The 21,654-nt window shown below is 43.7% G+C and overlaps 1 protein-coding gene across 5 annotated transcripts in view; it reads right to left on the reverse strand.

The window, feature by feature from the left end:
* Positions 1-577: 577 nt before the first annotated feature.
* The window catches only part of LOC147422965 (serine/threonine-protein kinase D6PK-like), a 54,754-nt gene continuing 33,677 nt past the window's right edge, over positions 578-21,654 (reverse strand). For all 5 annotated transcript variants that reach the window (XM_086502283.1, XM_086502282.1, XM_086502279.1 and 2 more), the window contains one exon: positions 578-1,674. In XM_086502283.1, coding sequence (XP_086358409.1) covers positions 771-1,674 — 904 coding nt within the window. In that variant the 3' untranslated portion in view covers positions 578-770. The remainder of the gene's footprint in view (positions 1,675-21,654) is intronic.

Here is a 21,654-nt window from a genome sequence, read left to right on the forward strand (position 1 = left end):
ATAGAACTCGGTACCTCCGATTTCGTATGTTAGGATGAATTCCAAGAAAAAATGTATGTTGGGATGTTTCTTATCACTTGCCACAGGAACTTTTCCGCTTTTCAAATGACCAATTAATTTTTTAGATACCAAATCAAACTAACCATTTTCCAAATTTTAAACAACCTTGTCCAATTCTTGAAAACGCTAAAACATTCCACTCCTATCCTCCAAGAATTCAGATTGGCATTTCTAAGGCCTCGTGCATGTATGGCAGTGCTTCTATACTAGGAACAACTTGCCAAAAACTGGCCCAAACATTGACTCAGTTTCAATGACATTACTGACAATCACGAAATGAAGGAGATGGTTTTAAAGTACAAAATCGTGTTGTACCTTAAAATGCCATAAAGTCAATATCGGGAGTACCTCTGCCAATCAGAACTCACCTTGCAAATAATCTTAGTTTAAACAAAACCTGCTTCTTGAAAACTTGCATTCTTGTACCTCCCTAGCTGTTCCTAGCTATGAAAAACCCATGAAAGCGTAGTTCTAGAATGAGAAGGTGTCCATCATCGATCATGTTAGCAGCCAAGAGTATATGAAAAGCTTCAATGGAGTACTAGAGTTTTTTGTTTCGCATTCAATACTATGATACATAGTTGGGTTTCCCAACAAACTTGGAAAACTGCAAACTGCATGCCATTGAAGTGTGCAAATATATGCATAAGTCCAGTCTACTTGTGTTTAATATTGCTAGCCCAAAATGCTCAACTAGTTAGCTGCAACCATCAAAAAAATTTAAAATCTACATAGTGGACACTCGAAGCCTCTCCTGCTGCAGCTGAACCCTCCATGTTCTTGGCCTTGAGTTCCTCTCCAAGGCTGGATGTTTTGCTAAGAGCTGCCTTAGATAAAGAATCCAGCTCACTTGCTCTTGGTATTTCTGGAGGAGTAGTACACCGTATAAGTGCCCAATTTACACCTTCGAAAAACGGATGCTGCTTGATCTCAGTAGCACCTCTTTTATATCCTAGCCTATGGTGGGGTTCCTTCACCAGCAAACCCCGTATCAAGTCTCGAGCTCCAAAACTAACCGTGGGAGCCTCAGGAAATCTCAGAGGTTGGCCCACCACATTAAAAAGAGTAGCTCGATTACCTGGCCCTTTGAAAGGTGTCTTCCCAAACAGCAGTTCATATAGAAATATGCCAAAAGTCCACCAGTCAACTGCACTGCCATGGCCTTCTCCTTTTATTATCTCTGGGGCAAGATATTCATGAGTACCAACAAAAGACATGGACTTTGCTCCAGTTGGCTCAGCGATTAACTCAGGCCAAGGCATCACCTGATTCCCAGCTTCATTCTTCAACTTCTTGCTCTTCTTGGACCTTGACTTGGACCCAAGGAAACTTGGCACAAAGCATACAGGCTGTACACAAACAGGTTGACTACAAGAAGGCTGCACACAGGAGGGTGGAATGCAATATGCTGCCATCCTTTTTGATGGGTCAAAATCTGACAATGAAGACTTGACCAAGGTTGGACTAACCATACACTGCAGAGACAGATCAAAGTCTGAGAGCATAATATGCCCATCCTCCCTTACCAGCACATTCTCTGGTTTCAAATCTCTGTAGACAATTCCTAGCATGTGAAGATACTCTAAACCCATCAACACTTCTGCTGCATAGAACCTAGCACAAAACCCAAGTCAACAAAGTTAAAACCAGAAAGTGACACCATCTGCACTGCAATGAAAAAGTCATGCGACAGAAAGAACCTAAGAGGACATTTTCTTTTCCAACAAATACAGCATAAGCCACTTGTCCCATATCAGGTGTTTACCCACCCAAAATGTGCAGCCAGGAAAGAACAATTTATTCCACTTTAAGTTCAAGAGCAAAAGCAAATTCCTGCCACAAAGCAGTAGCAGGTTTCAGAACTGAACATTAGCCTCCTCGGGCACAAACCTCCGGGGGCCCGCTCTAAGCTCCTCTCGGGCATGTTATAGTTATTGATTTGTTGGTCGGCAAAAATTGAATGCGGTGGGAGAAAGCTCCTTGTGCAGTTCTCAAATATGTGTCCCTTCTCATTTGCTTTTGACAGTCAAGGAAACGTTCAGTTTTCCTCAGGCACTGGGCCCATCGGAGTGAATAAATGGTTATGTGGATATGAAGCAGCCAAATTTAAATAAAGCATAAACGAAGAGAGAAACCAACTGTGATACTACAGTCAACATTACACACCACTACAGGTTTTGAATAATACACGATAGAATCACCAGCATCTCAAACGCTTCTGTAAATAGCCGTGATGTTAGTAACTCAACTGCAACTGTTACAAATTCATTCTTCAGTTTATTTCCATCCTCTCACATTGTTACCTTCAAGAACACATTGAATGTTTGGGCCTGTCTTTGTTGTAGTCAGAGGAGTTGATGAAGACAGTGCATGATGATAACTGCGAATAATATTAAGGCTACAGCTGCAACTGGACTTGGAATGCTAAATAACTAAAATAGGAATGGAGAATCTGAAATAGGAAGCTGAATGCTACTACACAAGACAAACCACTCCCATGACATTTCATGGCTGAGTTATAAACCCGACCAAGAGTTTTGGAATTGATTCATAAACACTGTCCACAACTGTCAAATCATAAGAGGAATTTTACAATGCTCCTTTTGTAGCAGGAAGACTATGCAAATCCATAAAGAGTAGGCATCCATCTATATGTACAAGCCATATGATTAGAGAGGATGTCACCAAGAGGTGTAATTTTCCTATTGCCTTCTTTAAATATGTACTACATATTTTTATTTGATTTGTTTTTACATGTTTTCCCCGAAACCCTTGAAAAGGTGCAAGTGGACATTGCATGGCCGGTGTGACACGGCTGCGGCCGAACGGGTTTCTCACATCGGGAATCTAGGTCAGTCAGTCAAGGAACTAGTCAGGCCAATTAGCACTGAATTCTGATGAGTATGGAAGCTCGTGTGCGCCGAAATGGAATTTGGGCCCCTCATCAAGTCACTGACAACTTTATAAGTTGGTGGCTACTAGGATATTAAACCAAAGGGAAAAACTGGACACATGGCATAGGAGAGCAACCTGCAGGACGCCTCAACAAGGCGCTCAAAAGAGAGAGGGAGCTGTTTTGAAGCTCATAAGTGAATTACAGTGTGTGTGCCCTCTCTCCCCATTCAAAGTCTCCTACTCCCATTTTGGGGAAACTTCGTCTGCACATTCAGAGTTATGTGGAATAAGGATGCGGAAGAATTTCATATTATGCCACTTGAGGGCTGTGATGTGTTATTGGGTATCCCATGGTGTTACAAGTTGCATGCTTAGTGGCTACTTACAACCAAAAGATCACCCTTGTACATAGAGGAAAGACTCATGTCCTTGATGTAAAGCTTAGAGGCGAGCTTGTTCTAGTTGTTTTTGCTTCAGCTATTTCATCTGTAATAAAGAATCATCTTTCTACGTGCTTGATCTTTGCAAAAGAAGTACCTGAAGTTGTATCTAATTTGTCTACCTTAGATATATTTAGGTCAACTTTTCTGAGTGTTTTTCGGACTCTTTGCCAAGGGAGTTACCTCCTGAGAGACCTGAGGATCATACCAAAGATCTTGTGCAAGGTTCTAGTCCACCGAATAGACCATCGTACAGGGTTAGTGCAGCCAAGCAGAAAGATAGTATGCGTCGGGTCAATGAGCTTTTAGAGAGGGGGTTGCGCGCTTTGAATAAGAATACCATCAAGAACAGGTTCCCCATACTGAGGATAGATGACATTTTTGATCGAGGCAGCGTCACTGTTTACCAGGATAGACCTAAAGAGTGGGTACCAATCAAATACGCGTTAGGCTAGAAGATGTCCATAAGACTGCGTTTTCTTGTCATGCCATTTGGTCTCACGTGTGCTCCTACCACGTTCAATAGAATGATGGACATAATATTTAGACCACATAGTAACTTCAAGGGTACATTCTTTGATGACATGATTGTCTATTCAAAGGAAGAGGAGCATAGGGATCACTTGAACGCAGTTTTCAAAGGGCTACGCACGAACATGCTACTCATTAATGCGAAGAAGACTGACACTCTTTGGAAGAGATTCACTTCGTTGGGCACATTGTTTCAAAGGATGGGGTACACATGGATACTGCCTAAGTGGAAGCAATTAGGTCATGGCCAATGAAACCGGCCCGTGGGGCGGTAGGCTTTGGCTTTCACCCAAAATTCTTTACTTTAGACACACACAGAGAGCACTTTGGACAGGTAACTTGCAGCGGGAATTAACACTTAAGCACTCACACGGCTCGGACGCTAGAATGCTCCGAGCAGACGCTGACAACCTGTAGGCCCCATAATTGGCGCCCCTTCCGGTATTTCTTTATACTTTAAGAGGGTAGATTACAAAGAAGGATCCTAGGAATTCTTTACCTGTATCCAACTAGATACCACATGTTTTGGCAAAATTTCGGCAACATAACAACCCCAAAACTTGCCCAAAACCAATTCCCCTACTGGAACTCACTTCCACTGGCATAAACCCTCTGATTTCTGCCCAAAAACAGTAAATTCAGCATGCTGTATTTACTGGTTTTTGCCCTGTTTTCAGCCCTAAACAGTCCCCGAACTGTCCTCTAACAGTGGGACACTGTTCCCTATGGTTCTGGCGTCCGTATGGCTGAAAAACAGTCAAAATCCAGCGCATAACCAGCACTGAAAACGCACCTGTACGGTGAGGTTATCACCCTCACCGATGCCTGCTTTTGGAGTAGCAGTTAGCTACTCCCGTTCCTGCTCAGAGAGGCTCTTGCCTCAGCAAAAACGCATACAACCACACAGCTATACATGAGTCAAATGAAGAGCCCTCTTGTGGGGCATCACATTACTGCACGTAGGGAAGAGAGAGAGAGCAGTGTGAGGCGTGACATGACTTCTTGCACCACACTGTACATGAGAGGGAAAGCTTGTAGTCAATAGCTCTTAACCTGTGAGACAGGCTTCAAATGAGCTCCCTCCCAGCAAGAAATCGAGCGCCCAAGTTTTTGCACGAGGATACTGTACCAGAACGCACCACTTGGCACATTTACAAGCATTTTCCCGTTTTGGCTCCCCGCTTAAAAATCTCCCGACTGGCTGCCCAGTTGACTTGACAGTAGAGTTCTAAAATGTTCCCCTTGTCATTCCGGAGGTAATGACGCGAAAAGATTTCGTGGCCCAAAATAGCAATTCCCTAATTTTTAGGAGATGCTTCCGTTGGGCTCCCACTGGTCTTCTGACCATCTATCCCCATTAGGACAGCATCCAAATAATGCAATGTGGCCCAACTGTCGGGTACTTTTCTTTAGTGAACCACCTTGGCTTTATGCCTTTATTCAATTCACTTCCTAGTATCCACCAACTTGCTAAGTGCGACGGGGGGACCTACATGATCTTGAACTGAGCCTAGACATCCTCTTACTATATGGATTCCAGTGCCGACCAACTTCCAGTCTGCGGGTGAAACTACCGTTTACATTGGCCATACAATGTCCTACCATTTGCAACTTCGAAAAGAGGGTCTTAAAAATAAAACAAAAATCATTGGAAAGAAACCAACAACTAAGGTTAGCAGTTGCCACGTCCTCGTGACATAGTTAACACTTGCCACGTCCTCGTGACAGCCAGACTTGAAGTCCATACATGACATTCGGCTTATGTTCCTATTACAGGAGGTTCATTCAAAATTTTGATGAGAGTGCTTCTCTATTCCATGCACTACAAGGGAAAGCAGTTACTTTCAAGTGGACAACCAAGGAGATTCTAGCCTTCAAACACTTGAAAGAGAAGCTGACTTCAGATATGGTAATCATTTTGCCAGATATTTCAAAACCTTTTGTGGTTCGATGTGATGCATGTGGCCACAGTCTTGGTGCATTTCTAATGCAGAATGGCCAAGTAATCGCATATGAGAGCAGAATTCTTTTGAACTGAAAAGAACTTGCAAGTTTATGAGAAAGATTTGTTGGCAATAATTCACGCTCTCACTAATTGGAAACACTATCTGCTAGAGGCTGATTTTGTTGTCCAAACAGATCATCAAAACTTGCAATACTTTCTCACACAAACGAAGTTGTCTGAGAAACACATGCGATGGGCAAACATCTTGTCAATGTTCCATTTTTAGATTGTGCATGTGGAAGGGAAAAAGAACGTGGTGGCTGATGCATTGTCACGAAAGCCCCAAATTTCGGCAATGTCAATTCCGTACCATTGTGAACTAGACGAAATGAAGACACAATATGCTGAAGATTCAAGTTTTGCAAGGATTTATGATCAGCTTGTTGATGGGCAACATCATGAACATTGTATGCTTAAGAATGACTTTCTCATGATGCATGGAAAGTTATGCGTTACTAAACAATTACGGCCAAAGGTTTCGATGGAAAGCCATGCTCTACCATATGTTGGGCGTCGTGGAATTGATGCGACGCTGAAAGGGGTTGAGGCATTCTTCTATTGGCCAGCTTTACGTCAGTTGTTGACACATTTGTAAGATCATGCTTAGTATGCCAAAAAGTAAAATTTGACAGGTAAAAGCAACCGATATTGTTGCAGCCATTGCCGATCCCTAATAGGTAGGCCATGGGAAAGCATAGCGATGGACTTTAGCTTTGATCTTCCAAGAACGCAAACAGGCAATGATGGGATTTGGACTATCATTTATAGGTTCTCTAAGCAAGCCCATTTCATTCCTCTTTGGAAGAAGAAAAAGCCAGAACACATGGTCAAGATATTCATGAGCATTATCTTTAAGTATCACGGGATGCCTCAGTCAATTGTCAGTGACAGGGATCCACATATGACGAGTCTTTTCTGAAAGGCATGGTTTGAGAACATGGACACTATGCCTCATCTTCGTTTCATCCACAAACTAAACTTGGAAACACCATCTCCCATTGGTTGAATATGTTTACAATAACATTGTGCACCTACATCAACAGGTAAGGCACCATTTGAGATAGTGGAAGGAGGGAAGAAAGTCCCATCCATTTTGCAAACTAAGGACAAATTTGAGGCAGACAAGTATGTGCAAGACATGGATGAAACATACATGAAGATAAAGATTGCTCTTGAGAGGACTCAGGCTAAGCAAAAGAAAGCTATTGATCGTCAACGTCATGAACTTGTATTTTCACTTGATGATTGGGTACTTTTGCGCTTTGAAAAGGCCAAGTTAAGGAAAAGGAAAGGCAAGGAACATTTGTTTCCCAAGCTCAGTATGAGATATTATGGTCCAGAAAAGATCAACGGTGTAGCTTACAGGTTGAAGCTACCAGAAGGCTGGAAAATACATAATGCTTTTCATGTCAGCCTTCTAAGGCCCTTTGTTGGTGATGTGCCAGAGAATATGCTTGATGAGGAACAGCCCGAAGTGGAAGAATTGGATGAGATTCTTATTCCTCAACAGATATTGACACATAAGGAGAGGAAGGTTAGAGTAAAGGTTGCAAGACGCTATTTGGTGAAGATCAAGAACTATCCATCTTTGGATGTTGAATGGATGGAAGAGTCTGAATTGGTTGATTGACCTCAGTTGCTGCAACTATATCTTTGAAGCCTTTAAGATGCAACCCACATTCACTTGATGTAGCTCTATGCAAGGTGAGAGCATGGTTCCTAATGCTCGCTCATAGAAGTAGTTAAGCAATTGTAACTACTCCTTCCATACAAAATTTGGAAAGAAAAGTTTGTACTTGAGAGTACACTAGAAAACTTCTATGCTTGATATATGTGTGGTAGCAAAGTTGGTGGGATTGTTTAATCGTCCAACGCTACATTTCCGGAAGCAGGTATACTTTGATTTCCATCATAGAATAAATGTGATATCAGGAGATATCAACATGTATTATTGGCATGCGAGCGAGTTCGCTTGCAATATTTCAAAGGTGGGGTATGTCACCGGGAGGTGTATTTTTCCTGTTGCCTTCTTTAAATGTATACTACATATTTTTATTTATTTTATTTTTACTTGTTTTCCCCGAAACCCTTGAAAAGGTGCACGCTGAAATTCTGTTACATCTCACCGAAAAGATTCTAAAATGCGAGGGAATCCGTCCTAGAGGCGTACTTTTGACCTACAAGGGTTTTGGCGCCGTTATGCTGCCAAAATCAGGTCGAAAACCTGCAATTTCAGCCCGTGACAGGTTTGGACAGCTTGGTGAGAGTTTGATCTAAGTGATCGGATTGTCTATTTTCAATCGAATAAAGAAATACCGAAAGGGGCACCAGTCTTTAGGGCTTATAGGATGTCGGTCTTCGTGTGCGCAGCAACATTCTAGTCGTTGGATGCATCTGTGTTCTCTTTCTTCTCAGTGCTCTATGTAAAGTTAACAGGTAATTGAATTAGTACCGCTCTCTACTGTCTACTAGCCGGTTATATGGAGAATCCCTCGTCCAAGTGATCCGCAATCTTGTAGCGCTTCCGTGGTATCTATCAACATAAAGTCGATTTGCAAGAGTGACCCCATTCGTCCAGCATCCAACAAGAGTTAAGGTACAGATGTTGCTAATCTCAGCTATTTAGCTTAATGGAATTCTCTTTTTCTTTATAAACACATTGCAAATCAGTGCACGGTTGCAAATTGCAGAGCAACTCCCTAAGAGTCGTATCTATCGAAGATCAATAATAAAGAAATATTGCAAGTGGCCCCTAACTTCAGGGCCACCACATCAGAGTGGGAAACTCCACCCCATTGTGTCTTGTCTCTAGTTTTTCACTTCTCTTTTGAGTTTCAGTACTTGCTGCTTCAGTTCAGCTCATGGTGTGTTTGTCTGTATCACCACCCCACCAGAACTCTAAAGTGCTGCGACAAAAACCTTCAAAAATCAGGCCTCTCTGCAACCGGAGCCCCAACCTAAGACACCCGAATCACCTGTAACCTGCAAGTGACAGAAACCACTGCAAGGGGAGGAGAGGGCAATGAGGAGACAACGGATCCTAGGCATAGATAGAGAAAACACTACTGCCATAGACCACGAGAGAGAGAGAGAGAGAGAGAGAGAGAGAGAGAGAGAGAGAGAAGAAGAAGAAGATTGTTTTAACGTCGTAGGAAACTATCCCAAGAGAGAGAGAGAGTTTCGCGACCCAAAACGTTGACAAGGTCTGCGTACAAACGTGTAAAAGTACAAGGGAGGCTAGCTCCTTATAAAGGGAGCCACCACAACCACCCGACCTCTTGAAAATACCCCATGATCCATAAAATGGAGGGTGCCCCCAAAAAATGCCCGCTCAGCCTTAAAAAATGCTACATCAACATAAATGTGCCACTTTTTATGCTACAACTGAAATTGACACATGGCTGAAAAATGCTGATAAGAGACATCTGAAAAATTGACACATCCCGCCTCATGCAAGCCTACAAGGTGGGTTCACACAGGATGTGTGACTATCACAAAACAGCCCTCACTCCCTAACCTACTCTTAGAAGATACCGGAGCCACCACTCGACAAAAGGTCAAACTGTAGCAAAAATATCTCCACGCACTGTGTCATGAGCACAGCAAGAGTAACATCATCTCTGTTGAGCTATGGAGGTTAAACGGTACCTTTGAGCCCCAGGAACTCTATCGGGCTCAGGAGAACCATGTGGTATCCCTACTGAGAAGAGGAAGCTTGTAGAGGCGGATCCTGTGGGGGATCCCTGCACCTGTAAACCTGTCTAAAAAACGAGCCTCTATCTCCCTCTTGTCGCCTTCTCCTCCACTTCTTTGCTTCTCTCTCCTCCTAGCTCTCTCAGCCTCTGATCTCATGATACCCAGATGATACCTTTGTCCAGTCTCTGCGAGACATTGTCTCTCTCTTAGTGCATCCAGCTGCCATATGCCTGCTCTGCCACATACAAAACAGTGACCTCGCAATCGAATAGAAGATAATCTCTTTTGTATGTGGTGAAAGTTTTGGAGGTCATCTCATAGGTTTTCCTGTCTAGATCTAGTGAGTGAGGGCTTTTTTGTGGGTGTGCCCGGCCTTGTGAGTTTTCTCTCTCTCTCTCTCTCTCTCTCTCTCTCTCTCTCTCTCTCTCTCTCTCTCTCTCTCTCTCTCTCTCTCTCTCTCTCTCTCTCTCTCTAAAAAAAAAAAAGAGGCTTATTTTTATTACTTGAAAAATCTAGCATAGTTGTGCGCCTCATAGTCTCTCTTATGGTAGCAAAGGTTGCCCCCACAAGGCTAGAGCACACATTCTCTCTCTCTCTCTCTCTCTCTCTCTCTCTCTCTCTCTCTCTCTCTCTCTCTCCGTCCGGAAGAGGATGGATTTGTCACCCATTATATCGCCCTCTTGTATTGAGCGCCCATTGTATCAATGGTCACACATACCCCACACAATTCCAGCTAGTAGCACTTCTAGATTCATTTTCGTATCTCTTTTTAGTACCCAGACACGGTATCAGATTCACCACTTTGTAATGACAAGGGAGAAGGCAAGCTTTCCATTAAAGCTGTAATCACCTGCACCCACTACTCACACACACATTGCGTTCACTTATGAACACAAATCAGCCTCCACTTTGCATTTGGACGCCCCCTCTTGGGATGAGGCTTCTAGAGAGTGTGTGTGGCCTGCAAGTTGCTCTCCTACTGCCATGTGTCCAGTTTGCCTCTTTTGAGTCAATTTCCTAGTACCCACCGACTTATAACATGTAGCGAGGGGCCTAAATGACTTTGAACTGAGCCTAGACACCCTTTATTGATGAGGAACACCACCAACAAAACAAATCAGAAAAAGAGAGCTTGATAAATTTATATAAACAAAATTATAAGCAAGACTGTCAAACCCAATCGCACCCATCACCCAATTCTAATACAGACTTCCAACAAACAGGGAAAAACAGTAATAAAGAATACTTGGAACAAACAGCCCATAGGCCGCATCTACCATGAACCTCCATCGGTGGCCAAAAGGGAGAATCGATAGCATATGCATCTTCAAAACCGTGCGACAACATCAAAGAGGGCAGCACATCGTGTCATTGAGCCTCTCTCCCGGCCATTCCCTCATTGCATCGAGTGCTCACATCGCTGGCCCTCAATTGCTCCATCATCAGCTGAATTTTTGGCGTGTTTCTTGCGACAAATAGGCTGTATTTTGCGTGCCAGATCTGCGTTTTTGCAGCCAGTTTTGAGCCCTTCATTACTCTCACATCGGGAGCGAAATTCAGCCCCAGATCTACCCCTTGGTGGCCATCAGCAATCCCACATCAAGAAGGATCCAAAGGTGCATCAAATCAGCCCCGGAGGTGCCTCGTCTTGAGGAATAACCGCGGTGACATTCACCATTCGAGTCAGTAGAGTCTGCACTTGAGGTATTGCATGTGTGTGTATTCCATTTATGCAATCTAAAGCAAATACCACATCCGCAACGGTGTTGGGGGCGCTTGAGAGGGTTGGTTGGGACCCCATCAAGTGCCATTCTCCTCTTCCCTCCCTCCCTCTCTCTCTCTCTCTCTCTCTCTCTCTCTCTCTCTCTCTCTACCGTACTCTCTCATTCCCTCACTTCAAGGAAAGGTAAAAGGAACCATCATTCAAGCTAAAAGGATCAAGCAACGCAAGGAAAAGAAGTGAAGGATTTGTGGAAGTGTAAAACCTAGATCTTCACCATTTCAATTCCACTGCACCTGACATTGGTGTCAAAGCTTTGTGATTTTGCACTAATTTGCTAATCTTTGAAATTTTTCTCTCTTTTGTGTTTGAATGTGTGATGTAACGCTTCACCCAAGGACGCTTCTCTCACTCAGGCATGACCTGCCATTGTGCGTAGGACCATGTGTCTTGAGCGTAGGAAATGCGAACACTGTATGCCAGGGGTTACAGTTGTGGTATGTCTGCAAGAGGGTAGTTGACTTGGTGTGCACGCGAATGACCACCTTGACATAAAGGAATCCTAGCATGGATGTTTGTTGTCATAAAATCTTCGACATGATAGGTCGCATCATTGAAGCCATGCATTGGAAACATGAAGATGTTGATTGCGAGTATCCGGGTTTGTTAACGACCTATGACAACAAAGCGCCATCTAGATCAACCTATTAGCTTTGGAGTCTTGGCATTGTTGGAACAACGATCTCTCCCATCTGCTTGGAGAATTCCATCATTCCACAAGAGGCATTGCATCGCCATCGATCTGTACACATCTTTGGCAGCACATCAAGTCCACACCATCTGCATCTTCTTAGCAATCGGTAGCCATTAATTCCGAGCCAAAGGGTTCCAATCCGAGCCAGCCACCGCGGGAGTTCGCAAACATAGTGAGCCTACATTCGCAGCCACATCCGTTCCAGAGACGAGGATTCATCTAGAACTTCCATCATACGGCAATCTAGTCGAAGCCCCAAGAGGAGCCTCTATCTTTGAGGAGTTACTTTGCGGTTTCATGAGACATCATACGAAGGACTTGCCATGGTTCGTGGGCATTCCAAAAGAACATATCCATCTTCATCTCCCATTCGGCGTTGCTTCACCAATCTTTCCGCACACGGGCAGCATATGCTGGCCAGTAACCTTCGTGGACATCGGCGTTTGAATATCCAGCCATTTGGTCTATAAGCATCCATCCGGTTTGCAGTTTGGTTCACACCATCCGAGTTGGGGCAGCAAAGGTTATTGTTTATCAGTAACCAACAAGGGCATCGTTGATCCAAGAGGCAGTCCACTGTTTGCAAGTAGATGCATCATCACCATCCTTGTGTTTTGGACAATTCCAAATCACCCAGGGAGCCTCTCTCTCAAAGATCGTCGTGGAGGACATCATAGGAACTTCATCCGAGATCATCTTATGGCGTGCATGGAGTTCGGTACTCGTACCTCACCTTAAGCAGGAGGGGATGTCACGTGCACATGGCTCAGTGTGCCACGTGGACATGCTTCATCGACTTCCAAAGCCAGATTTCCCCTTCTTTCTAGATAGGAGTGTCTAGAATCCTAGGAGAATTAGTACCGGCAATTTTGTGAGCTTGTTCACAGGACCTGCATGTCCGGACGAGTCCATTAGATTAGGTTTTCTAGTTTTGGAACCCTCTTCCATAAATGGTTTCTACACGCGTTTTGACAAATGTTATTACACATGGTGGCATGACGTGCATGTAGTTTCTACGTTAGAGAAATCCAACGAGCCATTCTCGGGTCGATGAGATTCCTAAGTGGGCAAATGTGCGACAGTTTCACCCAAAACTTAGCCCTCGTCAAAAACTTATATATTAAATCATTTAAAGATTAATTTGTTGCATTGGTGGACAGTTTGCCCTACCCAAGGCTCAGAAAGTTTATAACCAGTATCTTGTCATATAAAGAGAGTAGTAGAGCCAGTGTTTTGGGTCAGATGAGCCAGCGCCAGAGATCAGCCGAGCATTTTCGCAGATCAGCCCCTTGGCGTTTGGACCTTCATCGCCAGCATCCGCGGTTGGATCAGCCATAGCAGCCAGCATTTTCAGTTTTCAGCCATTTCCCTCACCAGAAGAGCCACAAATCTTCCAATGCTAGTCTCTCTGCTGCAGCCCAAAGCTTTTGGCAGCACATCGAGCCTCTCTCCCGGCCATTCCCTGGCCGCATCGAGTGCTCACATCGTTGGCCATCATCTGCTCCATCATCAGTTGTGTTTTTGGCCATGTTTCTTGCGACGAATCGGTTGTGTTTTGCGTGACAGATCTGCATTTTTGCAGCCAGTTTTGAGCCCTTCATTACTCACATTGGAAGCGCAATTCAGCCCTAGATCTACCCCTTGGTGGCCATCAGCAATCCCACATTGAGAAGGATCCAAAGGTGCATCAAATCAGCCCCGGAGGTGCCTCGCCTTGAGGAGTTACCACGGCGACATTCACCATTCAAGTCAGTAGAGTCTGCACTTGAGGTATTGCATGTGTGTATATTCCATTTATGCAATCCAAAGCAAATACCACATCGGCAACAGCATGGGGGGCCCTAGGGTTGGTTGGGACCCCATTGTGTCATTCTCCTCTCTCTCTCTCTCTCTCTCTCTCTCTCTCTGAGGGAAAGGTAAAAGGAGTAAAACCTAGATCTTCACCATTTTAATTCTGCTGCACCCGACATGCACTATCATGAGTGGCCACTCATTGGCTAAGCTATATGCATCTATACTTGAGCATGAGTTGAGCAGATGGGCAGAGAGACAGGGTGTACGAGCTTCAAGGCAAGCTAGATTCAGGAGGGGATTCTCTACACTTGATCATATCTTCACCCTTAAAGAGATCTTTGAGGAGGGCAGAGCACATGGGAGAAGGATTTACTGTAGCTTTGTGGATTTCCGCAAAGCCTTTGACACAGTCCCAGGTTGATAAAACGACTACATAGTCCCAAGTTGATACATCGACTACATGACTTGGAAGTCCCACAAGAGCTTGTATGGGGTATCATGGCATTGTATAAAACGATTATAGGGAGAATACGGACAACATAGGGTCTTCCGGACCCTGCCCACTTTCTCCAACTTTGTTTGGATCGTATATTGATGAGATTGCTGACTATATTGAGACTGCAGGGGACAGAGGAGCACAGTTGTCAGGTACATGGATACCTCTATTGCTATATGACAATGATATTGTGCTTATTTCAGACTCCCTCACAAACATCTAGATGCGTTAAATGCTTATGCACATGACAATGAGCTCTCCATTAACCTTGGCAAAACCAAGGTGATGGTATTCAATACTACAACGCAGTGGGTCAGGAGATCAGCACATATTTTTATGTATGTGTTGCATTTAGTATACCTACTTTCTCTATGAGAGGTGTTGCAGAGGCGAGATTGACGAGGGGATATGCAGCATTAGGAGGACTAGAGAGGATATGTTCACAGGTGCAGTTTCAGGAGCCATGCACTAAGCTATGGCTATTTGACAAATTGGTCACTTCCACTATGCTTTATGGAGTGCAGATATGGGGGCCTAGCCTGGACCATCATAGTAGATCAGGTGCACATATGATAAATGGAGATCCATGGAGAGACCACTTGTATCCATAATTCCAGGCTGATCCAGGTGAAAGCCTCAGTGCCACATGAGATTATCAAAGCTCAGATGAGTGCATTGTAAAGCTATGGGGGATAGACCATTGAAGCATTCATGGTTGCAGCATAGCCAATAGATAATTAGGAGTAGAATAAGCTCAATAGACAATGTAGAATGAAAATAGCTTGCTTGATTGATTGAAATTGGAGAGCGATTACAAGCTGGGAAATGGCAAAGGTAGTGTGAGCTACCACAAGTGGCATGTGGCCATCAAGTGTGTAGCATGTGCATGTGGGAGGCTTTTTTAGGTTCCATAGGAATAATGTGACTATGCACTTAGAGTGCATGCTTGGCTTTTAGGAAGTGGTCTCATTGTGAGTGTAAGCTAAGGCTTACCCCAACAGACACCCCCGTAAGCTGAAGCTTACACGATACAGCACGGATGGAATCTAATGGAAAAATAGTGTAGGTCTTATTTCCAAACTTTATGGTTTGGGGCAGTGTCTAAACGCTTACAAATGCACGTCTTCATTTTCTTTTGGTAACTTCGTTAGGGGCCTCAACTTCTATGCTTTAATTTCCTTGCTCTTGGAATCTAGAGGATTCTGGTGATGATGCACAGGTGGGGTGCACATGGTTTGATCCGTGTTAGGTGCATATACATCATGGAAGCACATTTTGGGTACATGCATGATGATATCGGTGCTTCGGTTTTGGGGTGGTCTTACCAAAGTACATTGGCAATGTCTAAAATCCCTTACAATCTGGAGAATAGGTATGACATGCATAGCATAAATGGTTGCACTCTGTAGGAGCTTTAATGACTCAAGTTTTGCATACATCACAATTATTAACAATGCTCAAATGCTTGAATGCTTGAATGCTTGAAAGATGTGGCCGTGTTGCTACCTTGAATGTGCTTTGGGTGTCCTTTTGATACTCATGCTTGAATGCTTTGAGATTGTTTTGAAGTTCAAAACACTCGAATGCTTGGATTCGAGAGTCTACTACTCTTTGCCAAGGAAACAAGGGCTTAGTACTAACATGGAGCAAGAGTCGTGAGAATGTACATGTGGACTTGTATGAGCAACTGAGTTTAGTATTGGGCTACCGTGGGAACAACGCCAGCAAGAGAAGACTTTGCCGCCAGAAGACGCGAGAGATCGCGAGACTACGAAGCACGGAAGTCGCTTTTCCCGCGCAAGAGCGACAGGTATCTATTGTGGATTCGCCATACGAATTGTTGTCACGTGTTTGTGTGTGTGTTTGTAGGTACTTCATTGCGAAGGAGAAGCGAGAAGGCTTCGGCCTACGCTTGGGAATTCCGAGAACGGAATTCGGAAATTGTCTGTGGAGTCTCGGCTCCGAGTACAAACGCAAAAAGGATTGAGAGCTCGTCTCTCGGATTTCCCTTTCGGGAAGGAACGACCATCGAGTCAGAGATTTAGGACGGAGGGGTTTTCTCCGGTTCTTGTGCTTGTAAAAAGATTCTCCCTAATAAAGGATTCTCTTTAGGGGGGGGGACCAGCCCATCTTCTGATCCCCAATACTGTGTCGATCTTCTCACTCTTCTCTCTATCTATTTCTCTCTATATCCTCTGGCTTCAGTAATAAGTGATAAATCCTATTTATCCGAACGTATTTTATATTGTTATGCGCTCCCGTTTGTGACAGTGGTATCAGAGCATGGTCTCCTCTCTTTCTCTATAAAGGAGGACGACTCTGGGAAGATACGGGAAGAAGCCATGACAAGCCAAGAGAGAAGTAAGCAAGCGGAAACCTAAGTCTTGTAGGAAAAAGCTCGCAGAGTTGGAAAAAATTTTCCTCTCTGCAAGAAGTCGACACAAGACTTGGGATTCTCTGAGAAGGCGACAAGAGCATGATGCTCAAGAACCTAGAGAATCCAAGGAGCGGAATGCTCAAGATCCTTCAGAATCCAGAAAATATCCATGAACATCAATCCAGAACCATAGCCAAGAAATCCCGTCATTCCGGGAAGGATATGAAGAAGGTCTTTAGACCTCAGAACACTCCGGTCAAGTTTGATACTTTTGACGGAAGAGAATGTCCCGAAAGCTACGGTTTTCATTCGACAGTATGAAGTTGCCTTTGCAAACGGCAATTTCTGAGAAGCGTCGAAGATGAAGCATGTGACCAAACACCTCAAGGGGATTGCAAGTACTTGGTGGTATACCAAAGCTATGCAAGGAATTTACAACAAGACTTGGATTCAATTCAAGGCTGAATTTTCCGACAATTTTTTTATTTTATTTTTTTCCCCCCTCTACGCTTCGAGGAAGGCATTCAAGAAGATTGGGATTGGTTTGCCCAAAGGAACACGAGCGAGTCACAGCAAGTAGTGGTTCACTCTTGCCAAGGTAGCTCCATTCTTGATCCTCTCTAAGGAAGGAAAGATGAACAAATTTAACGAAGGACTTTTGCCCGAATTTTGTAAACCCATCTGCAAGATACTTTGCAGCAGATGGTGGAGTCAGCAATAAAAGCTGAAAGTGTACACCTTGATGTACATAGAATACAATCCCCGCAGTGGGACGAGAACCATTGAACAAAGAAACAACGAATTTTTGTTACCTCTCCTCGAAGGATACATTGCTATCCAGAGAAAGTTTGGAGTAAGGGAATTTAATCTAACTCCTGAGTTTTTGACCATCAAACTTTAAGTGAGAGGGCAGGTCTTTGATCAAAGTTAAATCTTTGAGGAACTCATAAAATGCGTATTGCTTTTATGCACGAGATATGCATGTGTCTAACCAGGACAATCACTCTCGAGTATTTATGGAGTAGGATCGATTTGAAACATTGTTTTTTGAGATGAATTGGTTTGCTCAACCATCCGGAAGGTCAACTATTGATCTCGTATCCGATAGTTCACCAACAAATTACCTGCTATTGCGGGTAGGACGGCAGAAAGGAAGGAACCATTCCGAGCTTTCAACCAAGAAAAGCTTTCACTAAGCTTATGAACCAACACCCCCTACCAGGTCAGGGAAGACATGGTAGTGCTTTTCGCACAAGTGAAGGAATACTCTCTTTACGAGGGAAGGAACAAGCGACGACTATGGCCTGTGCTCGAGGAATCCAAGGATTGAAATCCTAGTTTATTTGATGAGCGGGTTTTGCTCTAAGATCGAGCCAAGGGATCGTCAGGTTGAGCATCTTTGCTCTAAGGATCTTACGAAGGGAAGGAAATTTCCCAGGTTCACCGAAACTCTAACACAGCTTAAGAATTATGTACACCTTTGAGTACATGGATAACACACGGAGATGCAGACTTATGCCAAGGAACTGGATGAGAGTTTGTTATACTCTCTTGAGCGCCTTTTTGCGCGCAAGAATATTCCGACATGAGAATCTCTATTTGAGATGTGTTCGGTAGAAGGAATTTGAGTTTCTCTACGGAGAAGAGGTTTTGTGATGGTCGTTGATCATTGAGTACGCTATGTGCCTTTACCATTACAGTAGCAACTTTTGGTTGCGGTATATGTTTCTCCATGAGGAGGTCAAGTAGCATTTACACGTTGCTGGAATAAATTCGAACTATTATTTCGTAAGAATATAGTTCAACCGTTTCAAAATGGTAAGAATTACATATGGGAGAATATCCCTGGGAATCAAAGAGGGTTCGCTCTATTGTGAACCGGGTTTGAACGTACGTTCAGAAAATGCTATGGGTAGAATCCTATCTGCCTGAGATTTTGCAAGGCGTCATTGATGCTCGCAAGGTGAATCATTTTTTATGATTGTGTAAGGAAGAGACGCTAATGGGCGTCGAGAAAACACTTCTGGTGGTAATAACTCGCAGCAGGAAAAAGATTGGAAGGAAGTGCCGCCGTGCACAAAGAATCTTCGGATTGGAACCGTCCCCCTACGTTGAGCGACGGCCCGGAACACAGAACCTTCTTTAATGTCATCGCAAAGTCTCTTTGTGAAAGAAAGACATCGAGCTTAATGCTCTATGACTTGGGCATTCCCTATGTGGGAGGACACAAGAGGTTTAATACCCTCTGGACTAACAACGCAGGATTATGCGCAAGGACATACCTAGATTGATTTCTAGGAAGATTATTCTTCTCGAATTTGAGAAGACGGAATCAAGTTAACAGAATCTTCGATAAGGAGACTTTGGATCAGAACAATTTGCCTACCCAAAGCAAAGGCTCCGGAATAAGAACTTACTTTGGTAAGATGGCACACTTTGTCTGCCACAGGAAGATTCACATGAGCTTAATGCTCTCGACATGCCCTATGCGGGAGGACACAAGAGGTTTAATATCCTCAAGACTAATAGCGCAAGGTTATGCGCAAGGACATAGACCTAGATTGATTTCTAGGAGGATTATTCTTCTCGAAATTGAGAAGGTGGAATTGAGTTAACAGATTCTTGGATGAAGAAACTTCCAATCTGTTGCAAAGACGCGAATGACGAGTTCTTACATGGCTCGTAAGTTTAATGAATGGTGAAGGATATCCTCGAGATACTAGAGAAGGACATGAACCGATAAGGTAAGTATTGAATTATTGAACGTTTGTTTAATTTAATTTCTAAGTTCTCTTTTGAGAAAGGACTAGCTCAACTCACCATTGAGCAAGATTTAAAATTTTCCAGCTTCTCCCGGGCAGTTCAGTTGGACCTCTACAATTGAGGACAACTGTTTATAAGTGAGAGGGATGTTGCTAAATTGGCTTTATCAAACAGGAAAATAATTCAAAATGAATTATTGGATTTATAAGTGAGAGGGTTTTCTCGCTTGGAACACCAAGAAAATAATTCTAAATGAATTATTGGAATTTTAAGTGAGGGTTTTTCTCACTGGAGACATCCGAGCACAGAGTATGTAATGACGGGAGCACTATGAACGGGAATATCTGTAAGGCCACCAAGAATGGGTACTTCTGATGCGTCACATCGGATGGGTGACAGGGAGCATCAGGAAGAAGTATCCGACCATCCGGGAACGGACATCTCTGATGCGTCATAGGATGGGTGACATAGAGCATCGTGAAGGAGATTGTACCGTAAGTTCGGTAGGAAAGGTCTAGGTGATGGGTATTCCTGATGCGTCACAAGGTGGGTGACGGGTGCATCAAAAAGGAGATATCCATAGTCAAGAGGAAATCCGAACTGGAAAGAGGAATACGCGTAAAGACGCAAGCACAAGAATAAAGATGGGTTCTGAGAAGCTTTTCTTAAAAAGCGAAAAAATTGAACGAGTTTTTCGGGAAGAGCAAACGCTTTCCCGCGAGGAATCTATGTTTGCATTGCATTTGTGCATGTGGTTGCATCCAGGGACGAATGGAAGTGCTGTGAAAGCATTGTTTTTAACTTATAAGGTTTTATTGAGTTTTTGGGCAGATTCAGACTATTTTTAAAATACGCCGACCGTCCATTTAATAAGTGGGCAGCCATCCGATAAATAAAGCAACAGATCAGCCAGCCTTTTCTCTTTCTCTTTTTCTGGCAGAACAACGAAAAATAAAAAATAAAAAATAAATTAAAAAAAACGGCCGCAATCTCTACGCGAGCAGCTATTCGTGCCGTGGCGAAGGAGCTATAAAAGCACCACATGCCCTCACTGAGAGGAGGTTACCAACGCCAGTAAGAGAAGACTCTGCCACCAGACTACGAAGCACGGAAGTCGCCCGCGCAAGAGCGACAGGTATCTATTGTGGATTCGCCATACAAATTGTTGTCGTGTGTTTGCGTGTGCGTTTGTAGGTACTTCATTGCGAAGGAGAAGCGAGAAGGCTTTGGCCTACGCTTGGGAATTCCGGGAATGGAATTCGGAAATTGTCTGTGGAGTCTCGGCTCCGAGTACAAACGGAAAAAGGATTGAGAGCTCGTCTCTCGGATTTCCCTTTCGGGAAGGAACGACCACCGAGTCAGAGATTTAGAACGGAGGGGTTTTCTCCGGTTCTTGTGCTTGTAAAAAGATTCTCTCTAATAAAGGATTCCCTTTAAGGGGGGGAACCAGCCCATCTTCTGGTCCCCAATACTGTGTCGATCTTCTCACTCTTCTCTCTATCTATTTCTCTCTATATCCTCTAGCTTCAGTAATAAGTGATAAATCCTATTTATCCGAACGTATTTTATATTGTTATGCGCTCCCGTTTGTGACACCGGGAGGCTTTGGAGAAATCTCAGGAAAGACAAAAAAAGGCAGCAGATCGACATCGTCACGATTTGAAATTAAAGGAGAACGATTGGGTGCTCTTACGTTTTGAGAAGGAACACCTGAGAAAGAAAAAGGGAAAGGAGCGACTTTTTCCAAAGCTTAGCATGAGATACTATGGACCTTTCCAGATTTCCTAAAAGATAAATAATGTCTCCTTTAAATTGAAGCTGTCCAATAGTTGGAGGATTCACATTGCTTTTCATGTGAGTCTCCTGAAGCCTTTTAAAGGTGATGTGCCCGATAATGGGGAGCCAGATGAGCAACCCGAAGTGGAGGAAAATGAGGAGATACTCCTTCCAGAACAGATATTGGCACATAAAGATAGAAAGATAAAAGGTAAAGTGATAAGGCGGTTCTTGGTTAAATTCAAGAACTATCCCGCATTGGATGCGAAGTGGATGGAGGAGGAGAACCTAGCTGTCACAAAGTGATGACGTGGCTGCCCGCTATACACACACACCCTCTGTTGAAA

The sequence above is a fragment of the Adiantum capillus-veneris genome, chromosome 26 (genome assembly GCF_014529385.1).
Source record: "Adiantum capillus-veneris isolate H3 chromosome 26, ASM1452938v2, whole genome shotgun sequence".
NCBI lineage: Eukaryota > Viridiplantae > Streptophyta > Polypodiopsida > Polypodiales > Pteridaceae > Adiantum > Adiantum capillus-veneris.